At 58.5% G+C, this 21164-nt stretch overlaps 2 protein-coding genes across 4 annotated transcripts; one reads left to right on the plus strand and one right to left on the minus strand.

Annotated features, from left to right (window-relative positions):
* The first annotated feature begins 1934 nt into the window (after positions 1–1934).
* Positions 1935–11489, plus strand: MMP25 (matrix metallopeptidase 25). 3 transcript variants are annotated; one of them, XM_058680726.1, is made up of 11 exons: positions 1935–2587; positions 2710–2899; positions 3212–3344; positions 4362–4497; positions 4600–4889; positions 8124–8310; positions 8428–8511; positions 8617–8699; positions 8910–9062; positions 9156–9413; positions 9550–11489. In XM_058680726.1, the coding sequence occupies exons 2-11, from the start codon at positions 2777–2779 to the stop codon at positions 9819–9821; spliced, it is 1719 nt and encodes a 572-aa protein (XP_058536709.1). In that variant the 5' UTR covers positions 1935–2587; positions 2710–2776; the 3' UTR covers positions 9822–11489. The 3 variants fall into 3 exon arrangements, with proteins under 3 accessions (XP_058536709.1, XP_058536708.1, XP_004587101.2); XM_058680725.1 differs by having other exon boundaries at positions 1935–2899; XM_004587044.2 differs by having other exon boundaries at positions 1995–2899; positions 8124–8300; positions 8424–8511.
* A 4356-nt stretch (positions 11490–15845) lies between these two features.
* ZSCAN10 (zinc finger and SCAN domain containing 10) lies at positions 15846–19337 on the minus strand. Its single transcript, XM_058680985.1, is given in 4 exon segments — positions 15846–17371; positions 18265–18322; positions 18421–18485; positions 19055–19337. Coding segments are annotated over 4 exon segments (1902 nt in total). The 5' UTR covers positions 19308–19337.
* Positions 19338–21164: the final 1827 nt, after the last annotated feature.

The raw sequence follows: 21164 nt of genomic DNA on the forward strand, positions 1-21164 counted from the left end.
TGACTGCAGGTCTGACTGACCCAGGCCTGACTGACCCAGGTCTGACTGACTGCAGGTCTGATGTTCAACTGCTGGGAACTGTGAGCCACCGATCCTCCCTCTTTCATTCCCTGTAACCCTGTGTCTGGACTAGGGAGAAGGCCCTTCTGGAAATGTCTTCAGGAAAGTCCTGGCCATTTTCAAGGACCTCACCCCTTCTTCACAAGCCATTTTCAGGCCAGCTTTGCTCCCCATAAGAAAGTGAAAACCTGAGTGAGTGAACATGTCATCAGCCTCTGGTGCCAGGGCTGCCCTCACTGGTCTCCAGCTCGAACCACAACTGGGGCATGGGCTAATTTTAATTCAGGGTGCCCACAGAGCACACTCCCCTGCAGGGTGTAAGCCTCATCTGGGTCAAACAGGCACCCTCAGATCTTTTCATCTTCTAAACAAATATATATTTTATTTTAATTATTTGGAAGGTAGAGTGACAGAGAGAAATTCCATTCTGTGGTTACTTCCCAACTTGGCTACAAAAGCTGAGGCAGGATCAGGCTGGAGCCATGGACGGGGCTCCATGCAGGTCTCCCATCCTGGTGGCAGGGACCTAGGCACTTGGGCCATCACCTACTGTCTTCCCAGGCACATTAGCAGAGAGCTAGATTAGAAGTGGAGCAGGGGCCTGGCACGGTGGCCTGGCAGCTAAAGTCCTCGTCTTGAACATGCCAGGATCCCACATGGGCACCGGTTCTAATCCCGGCAGCCCCATTTCCCATCCAGCTCCCTGCTTGTGGCCTGGGAAAGCAGTCAGGGATGGCCCAAAGCCTTGGGACCCTGCACCCACGTGGGAGACCTGGAGGAAGTTCCTGGCTCCTGACTTTGGATCTCTGCAGCACCAGCCATTGTGGTCACTTGGGGAGTGAATCATTGGATGGAAGATCTTCCTCTCTGTCTCTCCTCCTTTCTGTATATCTGACTTTTCAGTTACAAAATAAATAAACAAATAAAATATGTGGAGCAGCTGGGACTTGAACTGTTGCTCTGATCCAGAGTGTGTGAGTTGCAGGCGGCAGCTTACTGCACTGAACCACAATGTTAACTTTTAGTGCTGGCCAATGGGGATCTGCTATGGGCTGAGTTGTGATCCCTAAAAATTCACAAGCTGGAATCTGAGCTTCTAATCACCCAGCACTTGGAGGCAGGGCCTTTGCAAAGGTGAGGAAGCCAAAACGAGCACTGAGCAGGAGCCAGCGGTCAGGGTCCTGGACAGGGAAGGCCACCATAGCTGTGCCAAGAGCGCAAGCACCTGAGCACACAATCTTAACCCGGATATCCTCAACTGTGAGAGAAAACATCTCCTTTGAAGCCCCCAGAGGGTGGTATTTTTGTTACAGTAGCTGGAGAAGACAAATACAGGATGACACTTTTTTGTTTGTTTTCTTTATGTTTTCTGAAGATATGATCTTACTTGAAAGGTAGCAACAGTGTGGGGGTGAGGGAAGAGGGAGCTCTTCCTTCTTGCGGTCCAGTCTGACCACCGGGAGCTCCATCCGGATCTCCCACGTGGGTGCAGGGACCCAGGCGTGTGGGTCGACTTCTGCTGTCTTCCTAAGCACAATAGCAGGAGCTGAGCCGGATGCAGAGCAGCGGGGACTGGCACCGTCGTGGGAAAGCGGAGTTGCCGAGCGTGCCACGCGGCACGACCCCGACCCCTGGGGGACTGCCATGCTTTGCTAGACTGTCGCAGCCCGCACGTCCAGCGCACTGTTCCGTCTGGAGCAGGGTCCCCTCGCTGCTCCCCCAGCCAGAGGCTTCAACCCCAACTCCTCGCTCACAGGCTCCCTCGCACGGAAGGGTGCCCCCTGCCCCTCCCCGCCTCCCCGCATCTCCGGTCCCTCTGCACCTGCGCGTTCTCCTGCCTCGGCCCTCCGTGCAGGATGAGCGGGTTACGCCTCCCACCTGCCCTAAGCACCAGCAGGCGTACAGTGTCCACAGCGAGGTCTTGGGGTGAAGGGTCCAGTGCCCGGGACAGGACTCGAGGTCCCAGGAGTGGAGTGCGCTTCGGGATCCGGAGACGCCGCTGTGGGTCTTGGGGAAGAACCAGCGGCCGCTCAGCCAGCGGGGGTCGGGCCAGGACCCCACGGGAAAGTCAGCTTCCTTCCCAGCTCCCTGCTGCCCGGAATTCCCTCGCGCTCGGCCCGCCCGTGGCGCGGGGTCGTCGGGCCAGGCGGCGGGAGGGGGCGGGGAGGCCCGGGCCACCCACCTCCCGCCCCAGGCGTGCTCTTCGGAGAAACAAGAAGCGAGCCCTGGTCGGCCAGCGCCCTGGAGCCGGGTTCCGGGAAGAGAAACTCGCGGCCGCTACTGCCCCCGGACCCTGGCGTTCCGGGCAACGCTCACCTTTGAAGCGCTCCAAAGACGGTCTTTGGGGAGGGGACGGCGAGACCACCGCCAGGGCCTCACTTCTCCACTTGACTTTGGAAGATTAGGCCACTTCCCCGCCACGCCCGCCCCGCGCATCGGGGTGCACCGTTATCTGGGCCTCTGCTCCAACTGCCATCCTCGGACTCGGCGTGTACCCCCATCTCCTGGACCTGCCGCTATCGTTGCCGTGCGCCTCCAATCCGCATTTTGTCTCCTGGCACCCCTGGGAGAAGCCCAGACCTCTTGTCCACCTTCCCAATCGACGCGGGTCCCGGTGACTCTCTGCTGCTCCGTGACCTTTTCCTGCAGGTCCCTAGAGAGGCACGGGGGTCAGGAACCCTCGGAGCCCCGGGGTTGTCCGAGGCTGGAGCGCGCCATGCAGCTGTGGGGGTCGACGCTAGCGCTCCGGCTCCGACTCCTGGCGTTGCTGCTGCCGCTGCTGCCGCCACCCGTGCGCGCCCTAGAGCCCACCCGGGCTCAGGACGTGAGCCTGCTCGTGGTGAGCCCTGGGATCCACCGGGCCGGGCGGGCCGCATGGAGGAGGCGACGGCGGGGGCTGGGGACTGAGACGCTGGAAGTGACTGGGGATGGGTGTGAGCCCCGGGATTCTGGGTCTGTCCGAGTTTTTCCGACCTGGTTTTAGAGTCTGGAAAGGAGCTTTGGGGAACCGGCGCGGGAGGTGGGGGTGGGGAGGCTTGGGCGGGTGAGCCCGGGGGCTAGGGACCTGGGAGAGGGGCGGGATTTCCAGGATAGTGAGGGCTTGGACGAGACCGTCCACTTAACTGCCCCGGCTTTGCTGATCCTCCTTCAGGACTGGCTGACCCGCTATGGCTACCTGCCGCCCCCCGACCCCGCCCAGGCCCAGCTGCAGAGCCCAGCCAAGCTGCGGGATGCCCTGAAGGTGATGCAGAGGTTTGCGGGGCTGCCGGAGACAGGCTTCATGGGTAGGTGCCCCATGCCCTCGCATCAGTTGGCCCCAGCTCTGCCTCCACCCGACCTTGCACCCAACTGGGACAGCCTCAGGCTTGTGTCTGCTCAGAAGTTGAGGGCCATCTCTCTGCTGGGGTGCAACAGCAAACGTAGGCAAGGTCCTGCTCCCACCAAGGAGCTCCTGGAACTAGAGACAGGGAGGCAGCTAGAAGGACCGAAAACCCAAATGCACAGGATCTCTTCCCACGGAGGTGGGAGGGGTTGGGCTGAGAACACTGCACCGCCAAGACCCCAGGGCAGGGCCGAGCTTGTGTGTCTGGCACAGGGCTCCTGGGCATTGAGGATCCCAGGGGCATGAATGATCAGGGAAGGGTCTCCAGGAGTAATGCATGAAGCCCTTGGGCTTGAAGTTTTAAGATCGCTGCAGTTACAGATGGAGATGGTGGCGCAGCTGGAGACAGGGAAGTGTGTGGCCAGAGCCGTTGAACTTGGAGTGTGCTTGAAGGGTAGAGCTGTGAGGCACCTCTGCAGGGGTACATGGAAAAGAAGAGGGAGCTTGTGGGATTCTGGTGGGCTGCAAGGGGAGGCAGGTCCCTCTCTGTCCTGTCTGGTCTTGTGGGGCCCCACTGTAAATTACGCTATCAGAACCCTGTGGTGTGAGCTTAGAGAGGATGAAGATGGGCCTGGAGCCAGGAGGGCCAGGCTTGTGGCCAGTGAACAGGGCTGCTGGGATATGAGGTGCAGGCTACCAGTCATAGGTCTGGGTCCTTGCTGCACCACCTAGAGGAGGTGAAGGTTGGAGGACCCAGGTCACAGTCTGGCCAGGAGGAAGCTGGGCAGTGCAGTGCCCAGTATTAAGTGTGACCCTGCCAAGGAGCGCACAGGGGCAGCCAGGTGTGAACCAGCTTCGGGGTAAGGGTGGGTCCCAGGTTCAGATCCCTGAGCTGTCCCCCATGTAGGGCTGGCTGGCTGCTAGCTCCCCTATTGGGCCCACCGCCTGGCTGGCTGATGCCCCCCACTGTCTCCCACAGACTCCCAGACGGTGGGTGCCATGCGCAAGCCCCGCTGCTCCCTGCCTGATGTGCTGGGGGCCGCAGGTCTAGTTAGACGCCGCCGTCGCTACGCCCTGAGTGGCAGTGTGTGGAGGAAGCGGTCCCTGACGTGGGGGTAGGTCTTGGAGCCCACTGCCTGGGCCAGCCGCTTGACCCTACTTCTCATGGTGACCCTATCCCTCCACGGCTACCCTAACAACCGCTCCTGTCTCCCCAGGGTGCGCTCCTTTCCCCAAGGCTCCCAGCTGAGCCATGACAAAGTACGGACTCTGCTGAACTACGCACTGGCCGTGTGGGGCTCAGAGTCGGGGCTCAGTTTCCATGAGGTGGACACCCAGCGCCAGGAACCAGACATCCTTATTGACTTCGTCCGGGCCTACCACCAGGACAGCTACCCCTTCGATGGGCTTGGGGGCACCCTGGCCCATGCCTTTTTCCCTGGGGAGCACCCCATCTCTGGGGACACACACTTCGATGATGAAGAGACCTGGACTTACGGGGTGAAAGGTAACACCTCTTGGGAGATGTCCTTCACCCGGGGTGGGCTCCTGGGAAACTGCTGTTAGTGCAGCCGGGCAGTGATGGACTCAGACACGCAGAAGGTACCGGGTGTGTGTGTGTGTGTGTGTGTACTTTAAACGTTTGTTTATTTATTGAAAAGCAGAGCTACAGAGAGGCACCGATTTCCCTGTACCTGCTGTTTCACTCTCTACACAGCCAGGCCGAAGCCAGGAGCTTCTTCTGGGTTTCCTACACGAGTGCAGGGGCTCCAAGTACCTGAGGCATCTTCTGCCACCTTTCCCAGGCACATTAACAGGGAATTGGGTTGGAAGTAGAACAACCCAGAGTAGGACTCAAACCGGCAAATAACTAGAATGGCAGCGCTGCAGGTAGTGACTTAACTTGCTACTCCACAGGGCCAGCCCCATTATTTTTAATATTTTCCTTAATTTATTTTATTTCTTATTTTCCAAAATCTATTTCAAAGACAGAGAGAGAGTGAGAACTCCCATCCATCTGCATGCCTGGGTGAGACCCAAGTCAAGAGCAAGGCACTCCCTCTGGGTTTCCCATGTGGGCGGCAGGACCCAGGCACCTGAGCCTTCCCTTGGGTGAGCACCGGCAGGAAAATGACATGGGAATGTGCTGGGAGTCAGGCGGGCGCTGACACAGGCCGGAGGTGTCCACCTGTCCAGTGTACTCACTGAGAGGTGTCCACAAAGGAACTGGCCCCCCGGGTGAGCACCACCTTGCAGGAGCCATAGGTGGGGAACCTCCCTCGGAGCCAGCCCAGGGCAGGTGTTAGGTACAACAGCATATGCCCAGCAGTGCCTGGACTCGGGTTTGACCAAACAGTGGGTCAGGTGGCCAGGCTCAGGTGACAGGGGAAGTCAGCCTCCCAGCACACAAAGTCCTTCCCAACAGCTGAGTCAGTAGAGTTACTCCACACAACCAGTGACACAACCGCATGAAATTACAGCGCAGAAGCCCTGGCTGTGGGTGCACAGAGGAGGGGACACTTCCTGCAAGAGATGGTTCCCTCACTGGTTCCCAGCAAGGCACCAAGTGCCACAGGGCCCGCACAGTGGGAGGAAGACTGTGGAGGAGGGCAAGTCCAGGTCCCAGACACTGGGAAAACAATGGGGCTCTGCAGGCAGTGGGTTCCTTCTGGAAGGATCCTGCCCAGAGCATGCTGGGGACAGAGAAAGGGATGCAGCAACCTCTGTGGGAGCCCTGGGTGTGCAGAGATGGGGGCTAAGAGGTGTTTGAAATGGGCCAGGGTGGGCGAAGCCTGGGGTCTGGCTGGATCCTGGGTGCAAGGGTGGGCACAGACCAGTGCAAGTCTGAGGGGCTGTACACCATGTCCACAGGAAATGGAACTCCCCAGTGCTGGTGCTCCAGAAGGGAATTCCTGTGCATGTCCTGGAGTGGGGGAGGGGCTGAAGAAGCAGTGGAGAGAGCAGCTGAGTCAGGGTGTGGTCTGGCTGGAGAGGAGTGCTCGGTGGATCCACAACCTCCTGGAGCAGGGTCCTGCCTGTGGGAAGCCCAGTTCTGCTCCGTCCACCAGCTCTAGGCAGGGAAAGTGGTGACACACAGGCCCTGCTGGGGTACTCACACTAGCGAGGCGGTGAAGACAGACTACGAGGTGATGTAGGCAGGGCATGGTGGTGTGGATGATGAGGTAGTATGGACGGAGAGGTGATGGATGTGCAGAATGATGTGGTGTAGACAGCAGGTGGTATAGACAGACGGTGAGCTGGTGTAGGCAGCGATAATGTGGACTGAGTCCGAATCAACCCCTCCCCGTCCTCCCCACCCCCACCCCGTCCCTGCAGCATGCAGGGTTACTTAGCCTCACTGCCTTGGCTGAGTGTAGCCTGAGTGATGTGGTCTGTGGGTTCAGGAGTGATTCACCCACAGCTCTCAGCTCAGTCTACTCGGCGGCCAGGGACGGGGGTCTGATGGCAGCAGCCGTGGGGGCTGGGAAGGTTCCTGGAAGAAAAATGAAGATGAAGGTCAGGCACAGAGCCCAGGTGGGGAGGGGGATGCCCCGAAGCCCAGGAGCGGTGGAGCTGCGGGAGGACAGGTCACAGGCCCTTCCCAGAGCTCAAGGGTCCTCGGGGTGTTCTTGGCTGCTGCAGGCTCGCTGGGGGGATGGGGGAGCATCCAGACTGCAGAGGAGCTGGGGTGGAGTGGTGGAGAGGGAGTGCTGAGTGCAGACCATGGACCAAGGACTGGGCTTGGGAGGGGACAGAGGGCAGTGTGAACTGGGATGGGGGGCTTTAGGGTGGGAGGTTGTGAGTGTCAGAGCTGGGTGAGCCAACAGGAAGAAAGGGTTGGTGGGCAGACAGGACCTGGTGCTGCTTCTGGAGGGGATGAAGGAGCAGATTATTCACCCTGGGCAGGGCCAGAGGAAGCACGGAGCCGGGGTGTGTGTTAGCCCGCCTGGGTGAAAGAGGAAGAAGCACTTTGGGGTTCACCTGTCGCCTGAGGTCCAAGGGGAGATAGCAAGGGGAGCTGAGGGACAGGAGGTCACCACGTCCTGCAGGGCCGGGCTGCACCGTTGTGTAACTTCCCCCTGCCGGGTAGCGTGACAAGGACGCAGCCAGCCTGCAGCACCCGGAAGCCCAACAAGGAGGCCAGGAAGATACCAGAAGAAACTGAGCTGGTGTGGATACCACACATCTTCCGGTTTCTCAGGAGAGGGACTTAGGGTCACCATGGTTGCCCACAACTGCTGCAGGAAGAGTGGGCTGCCCCTGCCCCTGGCACTGCTGCTCCTGTGTGCTCCAGGCTCAGCTCTGTGAGATGGGCCGCAGCACCCAGACGGCCTTGCCCTCTCTGTACGCACCTGTGTATTTCCCATGAGGCCCTCCCTGAAGGCGTTCAGGGCTGAAGAGCTAGGATTAAGAAGAGGCTATGCCCTGGCACAGGGCTGGATCCCAAGGGAAGAGGCCGGGAGGAGGTGGGCGGCCAGCCAGCAGGCTGCGGCCTGAGAGTGCCTGCTGCAGGGAGCCCCTATTCTGGGCAGGGGGATGGGGTGAGAGAGGGAAGCTGAGGCCAAATCAGCCAGCAGTGGGATGGGGAATAGCTGGGCCTGGTGGGGGCAGCGGGAAGAGGTATCCCATGGAGGGTACCTATACCCTGAGCTTTCCCCAGTATATACACCAAGCCTTCCAGCAGGGGCATGTGACTCCAGAGCCTGCCCCCTCCTTCTGCCCCCTCTGCCCTGCTCCCCAGATGGCGAAGGGACTGACCTGTTTGCTGTGGCTGTCCACGAGTTTGGCCATGCCCTGGGCCTGGGGCATTCCTCCGCTCCCAGCTCCATCATGAGGCCCTTCTACCAGGGCCCCGTGGGTGACCCTGCCAAGTACCGGCTGTCCCCGGATGACCTCGAAGGCCTGCAGCAGCTGTATGGTACGACACCGTGAGTGTAGATGTGGGATTTTAGGGGTTGGCGTCAAAGCAGCAGGACATCGCCCTATGACACCCAGGAGGACACTGCAGGCCCAGTGACCCACACCTCACTCTCTCTCACAGGCAGAGTGCACCAAACCCCACATAGGCCAACTCGGAGACCCCTGGCTCCTCCTCCCCAGCCCCCCACCCAGCTTCCGGACAGGAACAGGTGAGTACCAGGGCACCACCTTGGGTGAGATGGGACGCAGGAGTCCTGCCAGGTGGGACGGTCACAGAGTGCAAGAGCGATTCGCGCCTGTTCTTCCATCCCCAGGCCTTCTGTCCCCGCCCCGGATCGGTGTGAGGGCAATTTTGATGCCATCGCCAACATCCGCGGGGAGACCTTCTTCTTCAAAGGTGCCGACCTCAGAGGGCCCTTGGCCCTGCCCTCTGGCTCTCCACCCAACTGGGTGGCTCTCCTGGGTTCTGGGGTTCCTGGGGGAAGTGCGCACTTGGGTGCGCAAAGGGGGACTCTCCAGCAAGTCACAGAGGAGCAGGGATCCCCCTATCCACTCGGGGCTGGAGAGTGAGCACAGCCTTTCCCCACCTCATGTCCCCTGCCCACAGGGCCCTGGTTCTGGCGCCTGCAGCCCTCCGGACAGCTGGTGTCCCCACGGCCTGCAGGGCTGCATCGTTTCTGGGAGGGGCTGCCTGTCCAGGTGAAAATGGTCCAAGCTGCCTATGCCAGGCCCGGTGACGGGCGCATCCTCCTCTTCAGTGGTGAGTGGGGCCCCGGGCAGGACTGGGAGCTGGGCCGGGATGGAGGGAAGTGGACCGTCTGAACTGGATCTGACGCCGCCCCCTGCTCCCCAGGCCCGCAGTTCTGGGTGTTTCGAGATCGGCAGCTAGACGGACCCCCGCGGCCGCTCACCGAGTTGGGGCTGCCGCCTGGGGAGGTGGTGGATGCCGTGTTCTCGTGGCCGTCCAACGGGAAGACCTACCTAATCCGCGGCCAGCGCTACTGGCGCTTTGACGAGGCGGCCGGGAGGGCCGACCCCGGCTATCCTCGAGACCTGAGCCTGTGGGAAGGGGCGCCGCCCGCGCCCGACGACGTCACGGTCAGCAACACAGGTAGAGCCGAGGCTGGGGGCCTGCAAGCCAGGGGGTCAGGCCGGTGGGGACACGGACGCAGCCCTGCGACGCGAGGGGACAGGGCGGGAGCGCGCTCCCGAAGCGCACTCTCCTTCCCCTCTCCTGCCCTCCGCAGGCGACACCTACTTCTTCAAGGGCGCCCACTACTGGCGATTTCCTAAGGGCAGCGTCAAGGTCGAACCCGACTTCCCCCAGCCCATGGGGCCCCAGTGGCTGGACTGCCCTGCCTCCACCTCTGACCCTCACGTTCCCAAGCCTCCTCAAGCGACTCCCAGGTCGAGAGCCTGCGATTGCAAGTGCGAGATCAACCGGGCTGCGGGCCGGCTCCCCGCTCCCTTGCTGCTGCCCCTCCTGCCCCTGCTGGCTGCGGCCGTCGCCTCCCGCTGACCCGCAGACGCTCTGTGCGGAGCGCCCCCAGCCTGGACAGGGGCGGGACGTGGCCGGAGATGGCGAGGCTCCGCCGGGCCAGCCGCCGTCTGTTGCCAGGGTCGGTGGTTCCCAAGAAACCCAACAGACGGCCCCGCCTGGACCCCGCGCTCCGCCGCCGCGCAGTGGCCCGGGCCCGCTCGGTCCTCCAGGCTCCCGGGCCGGGCAGCCGCCAGGGGGCGGTGCGTCCTCTCCCAGCCGCGCGGGATCCGCCGCCACAGGTGCGCGCCGCCGGGGTCCAGCAAGGGCCTCTGGGCCTGCTGCACACAGGACCAGCCCTCTCGCCCCCACTCGGGTCAGTGGAAAGGAACGCTGCCCCAGCGGGGCCCTTCTGTTGTCCCTGGAACAGCACACCCTGAACATCCCAACACAACCCACGCCACGCCCTATGCCTGTATGTGTCTGTGGAGGACAAGCCTGCCTCCCACCCCGCCCATACTCCCTACCCCATCCTGCTCTCCTGAATTTCCATTTGCCGGCCTGCGATGGGGACCCAAACCCAGCTGGGAGACTCCTCTCCAGGAACCCATAGTCACGAACCACCAGGGAGAGCTCATTTCCCATCACACCTGGTCCAGAGTGCCCCCGTCCCATTCAATCTCAAGTTCTCCCACCTGCACCTGTGTGGTCTCAGCTGCCTTGGGGCAGGTAGGGACTGCCCCATCTGTCAGCCACTAAGGTGGCTGCAGCTCAGGGTGAGGGCTGGTGAAGCCTGGGCCACCTCATTCACCACCTACTCCCAGGTTCAGAGCCTCAGCTATTATCCCTGGAGCTGTGTTTCTAGAATCTTCATTCTGGGGTGGGATGGGGAGTCTGCATATTCACGGGCTGCAGGAGTGTGTGTGTAGGGCGGGGAGCAATGTCCGCCTGGTTGGTGTCTGGGTGTGGCCGAGTCTCTGATTTGCCCCTAAAGGGCCAGTGCCCGGAATCTGCTACAGATCCCTCCAGATCCTGGAGTTGTCAGCACTGTCCCAGTCATCCGGGCAAAATGCCCCAAGTTCTCATGACCTTTGCAGGCCAATAGGGGCATGAGAGCCAGGGATCCAGAGCTAATTGTGACGCAGCAGTGGATTGAGACAGTAGCTTCTGGCATCCTCTCTGATGACTAGTGGCGTCTTAGGATCGGCTTGTGGGCACTTGGTTCTCATGTTGTGTGTGTGTAAGGAAAACAAGCAGCGGACACCTGACCCAGCAGTTCTCAGCACCAGGAAGCCATGTGGGTCTCCAGTTGATCCCTTTCCAAGTGGGAGGGGATGCCCAGTACCAGCCAGGAGGACAGGACAGGACATGGCACTAGCCGAAGGCAGCCTGCAGGACTCGGTGAATGGAAGCAGAGCAGAACCAGGGAGCTGGCCAGGGCAGGCTCTCTGCTGAGACGCTAAGGCGCTTTCAATGTGGCAGTGTCTCTGGCCTCTGAAACGGCACACCAAGGGTGTCCATGAGACTCACATGCCAGAGATGGGCCCAGCAGCCCCACCACCCAAGCTAGACACTGATCCTCCCACGGAGTTCTCTGCTGCTCGTGTGTCTGATAAGAGGCTGGCACCCGAGCTTACCCCTGGACACATGCTCTGCATCTATTGGCCTGGGGTTTGGAGAGTAGGTGAGGAGAGGGGCATTGCTCTGTGGCTGGGGGCATGCAGTGCGATTACCCCTGGGAAGATAGCTGGGCTGCCGCCCAAGAGAGGAGACCCTCAGCAGACCCAGGGCTAGAGATCTCACTCCACAATCCAGAGCATGAGCATGTGACCCTGTGCAGGCAGGCATTCACAACAGGTTCATTCACGGGGGCACAAGGATGGATCAACCCCAGACAAAACCAGAAACTCAGTGTGGCCAGTCCACTTCCTTCAGCCATGCAAGGGAGGACAGCACTGCCAAGCGCTGCAGTGGAACGCTGCCCATAGCACTGGCATCCCACAGAAGCTCTCATTCAAATCCTGGCTCCTTCGCTTCCAATCTCACTCCCTGCCAATGAGCCTGGAAAGGCAGCAGAGGATGGCCCAAGTGCTTGTGTCCCTGCTACTCCAAAGGAGACTCAGAAGAAACACCTGGCTACTGGCTTTGGCCTTGCCAAGCCTGGCCGTGATGTCCATTTGGAAGAGTGAACAAGCATGTGGAAGATTCTCTGCTATTTCTGTAACTCTACCTTTCAAATAAACAAAAGCTAAAGAAAAAGAGTTTTTTGAACAACTTGGGCACAGACCCACCGTGGGAGAGTCCATCAGCAGAGGCAGGGAGGCTTGGAGCTGACCCTCCATGCATGTTTCCAAGTGTGCACCCCAGCCAGTGGGACAGGGAGGGGGAGGTCTTGGCTCTGCAGGCTGGGAATGCCGGAGCAGGAATGAGCCAGGCCAAGCTGTGCAGAGCTGCAAGGGGTCCTAGGCTGGATGCTGACCTGGGGTCTGGGGCAAGGACCGTTGGAGTGGGACTTCAGTCTTCTCAAGGGCCTTGAGCTTCAAGAGGGGCCCAGAGGTACCCCTGGCACCCTCCCTCAGCCCCTGGCTTCCAGGGCCACCCTGGTGTGCAGCAGGCCCAAGGGCTGCCAATCTTCTCTGGACTGTGAACTCAGCAGTGCCCTGTCCTGCGGTAACACCTGTCCTTCCCCTGAGCTGTGGGAATCCCTACCTGACAGGCCCAGTCTCAGCTTTCCCACTGCCATTTCCTGCTCTCAGGCTGCTGGGATCAGGGGGACCCCCCCCTAATGTGGTCACCTCAAGTCCAAGTCTCTATTTTCACCTCTCTTTTAAAATATTCTATTTATTTATTTATTTTAAAAGATTTATTTATCTTTATTGCAAAGTCATATATATATATAGAGAGAGAAGAGACAGGGAGAATTATCTTCCATCCGATGGTTCACTCCTCAAGTGACCGCAATGGCCAGTGCTATACCGATCCAAAGTGAGGAGTCAGGAGCTTCTTCCGGGTCTCCCACACGGGTGCAGGGTCCCAAAGCTTTGGACTGTCCTCGACTGCTTTCCCAGGGCACAAGCAGGGAGCTGGATGGCAAGTGGGCAGTGCCCATATGGGATCTCGGTATGTTCAAGGTGAGGACTTTAACTGCTACACTATCGTGCCAGGCCCAAAATTCTGCTCTTGAGGAGTGGATACATTGTGCATTTCTTTTTAAAATAACATTTAATTATTTTGAAAGTCAGTTACAGAGAGACAGGGAGAAAAAAAAAATCTTTTATTTGTTGGTTTACTTCCCAGAAGACTGCAATGGCCAGCGATGAACCAGGCCAAAGCCAGGCACTTCTAGGTCTCCCAGATGGGTTGCAAGGGCCCAAACGAGCTCCCAAGAGCAAGTGTCTAGAGGTAGGCTCTTTTAGTCCAGGATGGAGGCAGCAGGTGGACATGGTTAGCTTTCTGGACCCGAGAACTCACCCTGCTTGCAGTGGCACGGACTGGGGAGCCAGGAGCAAGGCCTGAAGGTGAATCAAGTTTAGGAACTCAGAAGAGGCCTCTTTTCCTGTTTCAGGATGAAGCACTGGGTTCAGCTTCTTTCTTCTCAGGCAGCAACCAGCAGCTACTTTGAAAGTGGGATGGGAGCCCAGCATGAAAACCTAGTGGCTAAATCCTTGCCTTCCATGTGCCGGGATCCCACATGGGCACCGGTTCTAATCCCGGCAGCTCCACTTCCCATCCAGCTCCCTGCTTGTGGCCTGGGAAAGCAGTTCAGGACGGCCCAAAGCTTTGGGACCCTGCGCTCATGTGGGAGACCTGGAAGAAGCTCCTGACTCCTGGTGAGGGCTCAGCTCTGGTCGTTGCTGCCACTTGGGAAGTGAACCAGTGGATTTTAGATCTTTCTCTGTAAATTAGACTTTCCAATAAAAAAAATAAAATCTTAAAAAAAAAAAAAAGTGGGTTGGATGCAGGGCTGATCTAAGGCTTCCTGGACTCTCAAATGGATAGGAAAGTGGGCTGGGCCTGTGAGGAGGAAGTGGGTGCTGTTGCTTACTGGGTCAGCAGCCTCCTTGGGTGCTCTGGGCCACACCCCCTCTGTTCATTGGACAGAGCCCACTCTGGCCCTGCCTGTTCCCCTCCAAGTCCCTTCACACTGGCTCTAGGGGGTTCTCACCGCCAGGACCAACCCAATCTCTTATCCTTGAAGCTCTTTGCTATTGTTCAAGTCCTCTCATTTTCCCTTCATCGCGGCAAACCTCCACTTAGCCTGGTCCATGTGCCTGCTGCATGGCTTCTCCTACTATGCTGAACTCACCAGGGGCTTTGAGGACCCCATGCTGCACTGAGGTCACTGTCCTCAGGAGCCTGGGCAGTCTATGCCTCCTAACTGGTCTCCTTGGCGTGGCCTACTCTGAGCCATTCTAATTACTCACCAAAGCGAAAGGATTTTGCTTTGCAAAAATGAAATGATGAAATGATTAGGATCTGGCGCAGTAGCCTAGTGGCTAAAGGCACTGGGATCCCATATGGGTGCCAGTTAGGGTTAGGGCAGCCCCGTTTCCCATCCAGTTCCTTGCTTGTGGCCTGGGAAAGCAGTCAAGGACAGCCCAATGCCTTGGGTCCCTGCACTTGCATGGAATACCTGGAGGAAGTTTCTGGCTCCTGACTTCGGATGGGCTCAGCTCTGGCCTTTGTGGCTACTTGGGGAGTGAATCATCAGACGTAAAATCTCCCTCTCTGTCTCTCCTCTTCTCTGTATACCTGACATTGTAATACAAATAACCAAATCTTAAAATATGAAACTACTTAGCTTCCAGTCCAACTCCCTACCAATGCACAGAGGATGGTTCAAGTACTTGGGAACCTGTCCCCTACATGCAAAGTCAGAGTTTGTCAGGCCCAGCTCTGCCTGTTGTGGCAATTCGGGGCATGAACCAGTGGATCAAAGACTCCTGGTCTGTCATCCAAATAGATCTAAAAGCAAAAATTAGCCACACCTCTAAGCCTCGCCAATCAGTCAACAGTCTCCTACTTTTCCTCTCCCACGGGACATGCGTTTCCTTCTCCCCAGCCTGGAGTGCTGTCCCTGGGGCTTTGGAAGTGGCCTACCTGGTGTGTACCAGGCCTCGCTCTCCTTCCTAACCCGTCCCATGGTCAGAGGCCAAGCCTGGACTCGCTAACCCATCCTGTGGCCGGTGCCCAGGCCTGGGCCCTTCAATGTGTGGACACCAACGCTGGCTCCTTCTGGATCCTGAGACTGCCCCCACCTCACTTGGCTGAAATTAATGTTCTCATGACATCCAGAAGTTCTGTCCCCCACTTCCCAAATCTCCCCTCAACCCCAGGCTGCCATGGGGCCCAAGATCTGTTCAGACTTTTTCACTGAGTTTGGGTCAGCTGTACACTGGGTGCCAAGTCCAGGCCCTCCCAATGAAGCTGTGGAGGTAACCAAGACACAGAATCGATTTCCTGGAAAAACATCTGGTTAGAAACAGGAAGGGCGGTGTGCTGTTTTACATTTCCTGTGGTTTCTTATGTTTTCAGGGGCAGCTGGCACCGTGGCCGCCCAGGGTAGGGAGGACATGGGCACAACCTTGTCTTGAGCTGAGGCAGGTTGCCGTTGCTCATCTATGAAGTTACTGGATCAAGAACAAGACATTGTCCACAATAAGCTAGCATCTGGACTTTTACTTAGGTCACATGTGAAGAGCCAGGCAGGGCTACAGGCTGCTGCCCAGGCTTAGGGGTCCACACAGCATGGAAAGAGGATGAAAATGAGGGGGGGGGGCGGAGGAAGAAGTAGCTAACACTCCAGGGTGAGAGTCCTTGTGACAGCTGCCCTCCCTCACTCAGCTCTCTTGGCACCTACAGGATAAGGGTTGGGATTAGGTGGAAAGGAGGGAGGCCTTGCCACTAATGTGTGGTAAGGGTAGCAGGTGGGTTTGGAAAGGAACAGGGCCTCCAAGATTCTATTAGACCTGTTGGCTTCAGAAATCTGACACATTCTAGAAGGGGTGTGGCCAAAACAGAGGGCCGAGCTGTGCCCAGCTGGAGGACAAGCCTGGCAGGGATAGACTAGTACAATAACTCCTGGGTGTGGGTGCGCAGGTGGCGCAGCAGGTGCGAGTTGCGGCTAAAGCTGCGGCCACACTCAGAGCAGGGGTAGGGCCTGGTGCCTGTGTGCAAAAGCAGATGGCGCACCAGGTTGCTGCTGCGGCTGAAGGTCTTGCCACACTCTGGGCACTCTTGTGGGGTCTCAGCCTCAGACCCCTGCCCTGTGTGTGTAGCCAGGTGCCGCTGCAGGTGGGCGTTGCGTCGGAAGCTACGGCCGCACGTTGGGCAGCTATAGGGCCGTTCGCCAGTGTGACTGCGCCGGTGGCGGGCCAGATTGGAGCTGTTGCGGAAGCGGTGACCACAGGTGTCGCAAGCATGGGGCTTCTCGCCAGTGTGGATGCGCTGGTGGCGTGCCAGGTGGGCGCTCTGGCTGAAGCCCTCACCACACTGGCTACAGCGGCAGGGCTTCTCCCCAGTGTGGCTGCGCAGGTGACGGGCCAAGTCCTGCGTCTGCCTGAAGCTCTTGCCACACTGGGCACAACGGTGGGGCCGCAGGCCTCCGTGGGTCAGCAGGTGGCGGGCAAGGCCAGCCCGCCTCATGAAGCTTTTGCCACACTGAGAGCAGATGTGGGGCTTCTCGCCGGTGTGTACTCGCTGGTGGCTGATGAGCTGGGAACTTTGGGTGAAGCTGCGGTCACACACCTGGCATGAGAAAGGGCGCTCCCCTGTATGAAGGCGCTGGTGGGTCACCAGGTGCTCGCTGCGCCGGAAAGCCTTGCCACAGTCACCGCACACATGGGGCCTTCTCTTGGGGCTTGGGCTGAGGCTGCCTGAGGATTTGGAGTGCTGGTGACCCTTGTCCCTGGCGTGGATGCGCAGGTGGCGCTTGAGGCTGGAGCGGTGCTGGAAGGTCTGGCCACAGTGGGAGCACAAGATGACTGCCACCTTGCGCGCCTCTGCCTGGGCCTCTGGAATGCACGTGGGTTTCTGGTCCTGGCTGTGCCCCTTTAGGTGCTGCACAAGACTGCTGCGACGCTGGAAGCCCTGGCCGCACTCAGCGCACAGGAAGGCAGGCTCCGAGGAGTGCGTCAAGAGGTGCTTGCTCAGGTGCGAACTCTGGCGGAAGCGGTGATTGCAAAGGTGGCAGGCGTGTGGCCGCTCATCTGTGTGAATGCGCATGTGCAGCTTGAGGATGGAGCTTCTGCCGAAGCTCTTGCCACACCACAGGCACGGGAAGGTGCGCAAGTGCGGGTGGCAGCGCCCCTGGTGCACCTTGAGCCGTGACAGCTGGCGGAAAGTCGTCCCGCATTCTGTGCAGATGAGCTGCACTTGGGGGTCTTCTCCCGTCCCTGCTTTGCTGCAGGAAAGGGCCTGCCCTACCCCCGCATCGCAGGCCTTGGTGTCCGTTCCGTGGGTCTGCGCAGGAGGCTCTCCTGGCAGCCCAGACCCGTCAACCTGTGGCTCGGATACCGAGGCAGGGGGCCAGGAAGCTCCCCTGGCTTCTTCCTGTTTTAAATTGTCCTGGGCTGGGTTTGTGCTTCTAAGTCCTAGGAAAGAAGCAAAACCAGGATGGCCAGGAGTCTTCTGAGGGCCCTCTAGGATGTGCACTTGGCCAGAGGGGACTCCAACCTGCTTGTCTGATACTAATTACTATTTTGTCTTAGTTTTAGTAAAATGCATGCCACAGACATTCCATCACAATAGCCATTTGCAAGTGTGAAGTTCTGACCTGCTAAGGCTCACTGCAGCGCTGGAAAACCCTCACCCGTTACTACCAGCCCCACCAGTTTTTTAACCTTTCAACTTTGTATATTTATTTTCATTTACTTGAAAAGTTGAGTGAGAGTAACTATCTTCCAGCTGTTGGTTCACCCTTCAAATGGCTGCGTCAGGTGGGGCCTGGCCAGCCCAGAGCCAGAGCCAGGCACTGCATTGGTCACTATTGATTTCTAGGTCTCCACATCAACTACTGATGGTGAGATTGGACAAAGCGGCCCTCAGGACAGCCAAAAGAGGGCCTGAGACCCTGACATGTGATATAAATAGCTCCATTTCCAATCCAGGTCCCTGCCAATATGCCTGGGCAAGCATCAAAAGATGGCCCAAGTGAGCCTGCCACCCATGGAGGAGACCCAGGTGGCGTTTCAGGTACCAGGTTTCAGTCTGGTCTTTATAGCCATTTGGGGAGTGAAGTAGAAGATAGAAGATACAAGACCTGTAACTCTGAAAAAAAAAAAAAAGAAAACAAATCTTCAGGGGAAAAAAAGAAGAGGTTCAGATCTGGCTACCTCAGCCATGCTAGTGATAGAACAAAAAAAACTGGCCTGGGTAAAAAACACAGGTCAGACATGACAAGCACTGAGGGGGAAAAAAGCCATAGTCAGGAAAGAATGGGTGGTCACTCCCTAGGGCAGGATGGGGAGGGGGCAGTGTCTCTTACCCAGAGGGTGCTCGGGGACAGCCTCCTCCTCCCGGGCATCCTCAAAGGTCAGGCACTCCTGCAAGGAGAGCAGAGACCCTGGGTTAGGCAAGAGCACAGGGGCTTGCTGGAGCTGCAGAGGCTCAGAGAGCTCCGGCGGGGCAATCCTCTGCTCACCAGCACGGCTGCCAGCTCCTGGTCTCTGGAACTCTCCTCCAACCACAGTGAGGGTCCCTGGGACGCTGACGGTGCAGGGAGAGGAAGAACAGGTTGTTAGACACCATGCAGACATCACCGCCCCCAGCCATCCCTTGGGCCCCCCACCCTCACACGCACACATCTGGTCCCTGGCTCCCAGGGGCTCCAGCTCTTCACTGCTTCCCTGCAAAGCTTGGAGGGTATTCTGGGAAGCCTGGCTCCATTCGCTGGGGTCAGCAGCTTGGGGCCCTGGCTGGGGTGGGAGCAGTGTCTTTGATGCATTTTGGGCTGCAGACTCTTCTGAGGGTTCTTCCTTTTTGGGACTGTGGCTGGAGGCCTGGGAAGGGTCCCCGTGTTGCTCTGAGGGGACGTCTGTGCGGGGGAAATTTTTGCCAGTATTGAAACTAAAATCCTGTTGAAAACATGGGAATGTTAGGTGTCACACTCCCCAGGGGTGTCTTGGTAGCTTCCCTGGGGAGTGAGACAGATGGCAAGGGGTACAGGGAAGGAGGCTGGGAAGGGGGGCAGGCAGGGGTTTGAAGAGTCTTTTAGGGGTCCCACTGCCTGTCCCCCCCACATCTGGCCTGCCCCGGGATGGCACCATCCCACTCACCAGCGGTCCTGCATGACTGGCCTCCCCGGAGACGCCCTCCAGCAGCAGTACTACCTCCTCCCCATCCCTGAGCGGCTGGCCCTGCAAGCGCTGAAGCAGGTGGGGAGGCAACACGCTCAGGAACTGCTCAAGCACCAACAGCTCCAGAATCTGCTTCTTGGTGTGCAGTGCTGGCCGCAGCCACTGGCTGCACAGCTCCCGCAGCCGGCCCAGGGACGCACGGGGCCCCATGTCCTCCTGGTACCGGAAGCATCTGAAGAGCTGGTGGGCCACCTCGGGCCTCCGCCTGGCCTCCACCCGCTGGGGATCCTCCAGTCCGGTGTCCTCCTCGTCCTCCAGCTTGACGGCACCCAGCTGTTCTTGCTCCTGGGTAGCTGGAAGTGGCTCTGCTAGCATCCTTCACTGTGGGAGCACCTGCCTGCAGCGGGTCCCACTCCTTAGCTGCTCCCACACCTGCGGAGCTGAAGGCCCTGTATTAGTCCCCCTGCAGGGCAGCTGGTTCCTGCCTGGGTGCTCAGCTGTGGGGGCAAGGCAGGTCCACCGGGCCTAAATGGCAGCTCCCAAGGGCTGGACAGCCCAAGACTTGCTTTGACCACAACACAGAAGGCAGTAATCATAGCTCTGAGTGCCTGGTCCCAGGGTGCTGCGGTAGAGGCGCAGAGAACAGAGAAGAGGTTTCCAGGAGGGACTCTCTGGCAAATGGAAGACTGGGATAGGCCAGTCTCCAAGCACAGCCTGGCCCAGCCCTAGAGCCACACATGGGCACAGTTGTGGGAGCTGGGGGGAGGGTGGGCGAGGCCATCATTTTCTTTTCTTTCCTCCTTTATTTTTTAAGATTTTCTTATTTTTAAAATTATTTTCAGGGCCCGGCAGCATGGCCTAGCAGCTAAAGTCCTCGCCTTGAAAGCCCCGGGATCCCATATGGGTGCCGGTTCTAATCCCGGCAGCTCCACTTCCCATCCAGCTCCCTGCTTGTGGCCTGAGAAAGCAGTCAAGGATGGCCCAATGCCTTGGGACCCTGCACCCGCGTGGGAGACCTGGAAGAGGTTCCTGGTTCCCGGCTTCGGATCGGCGCACACCGGCCGTTGTGGCTCATTTGGGGAGTGAATCATCGGACGGAAGATCTTCCTCTCTGTCTCTCCTCCTCTCTGTATATCTGACTTTGTAACAAACTGAATAAATCTTTAAAAAAAAATTATTTTCAGATTTCCCCCAATGTCCACCATCCCAAGAAACTCACCAGCAACGAAGTGATCAGGACTGCCAGATTCTCCCTTTGTCCTTACTGGTGACTCTGCCCAGCCCACGCTGGCAGGCCTAACTCCTGCTTTGGACAGCCAGGGAGTACCCAGGGACAAGAACAACATCCTGTTCACCAACTGCTCCATCATCGCGGTGGCTTTTTCCAAACAGTCTCATACCTGTTCCGTACTCCACCGCAGGCAGGGGTTGAAGGCCTGGTATAACCTTTCTGGTACACAGATGCCCTGGACCCATGCTCCTGTTCCCATAGAGTCCGGGGCCACAGCAGTGTCTGCATCACTGATCCATTCCTCAGCTGACCGTGCTAAGGCTCAAGGATACATGAGCTGGTCCCAGGAGGTGACCCAGTCTCCCGACAGTAGTGGAGCCCTCTCCTAACCCCTCCGGTGCTGTCCCCCCTCCCCCCTCGGCAGAAAGTCCAGCTGCTTGTTTCCCTCCCTCCCCAGCCTTTCCAGTTGCCACCAGCAATGGGTGCCTCCCCAGGATTCAGTCTTTCTCCCCGCAGGGAGCGCTGGCAGTGGTGGAGGAGTGCTCTCCACACCCCACCCGGGCTGCTAGTGGCATTAAGGGCAGAGCAGCTCGCCAAAGCACCTGAAATGAATTCGGTGCTTGTGAGCAGAGGTACAACACCGCCACAGCGGCCTTCTCAAGGTTGTAGGAGTTCTGTTTCATTGTTTTGTTTTGTTTCTGTTTTTTAAAGTAACAATTGCAAAGCATTCTCAATCACCTGCCAGGCTCACCCACCCAGGCTAGAGGTGAGGCTGGCGCAGCCTAGGTGCCCAAGTATAATTTCTTTATTTGATAAGTACAAAGATCAAGCTGAGATGACGGATGACTTAAGCAAGGT

This window comes from Ochotona princeps, chromosome 24 (assembly GCF_030435755.1).
Source record: "Ochotona princeps isolate mOchPri1 chromosome 24, mOchPri1.hap1, whole genome shotgun sequence".
In the NCBI taxonomy this organism is placed as follows: Eukaryota; Metazoa; Chordata; class Mammalia; order Lagomorpha; family Ochotonidae; genus Ochotona; species Ochotona princeps.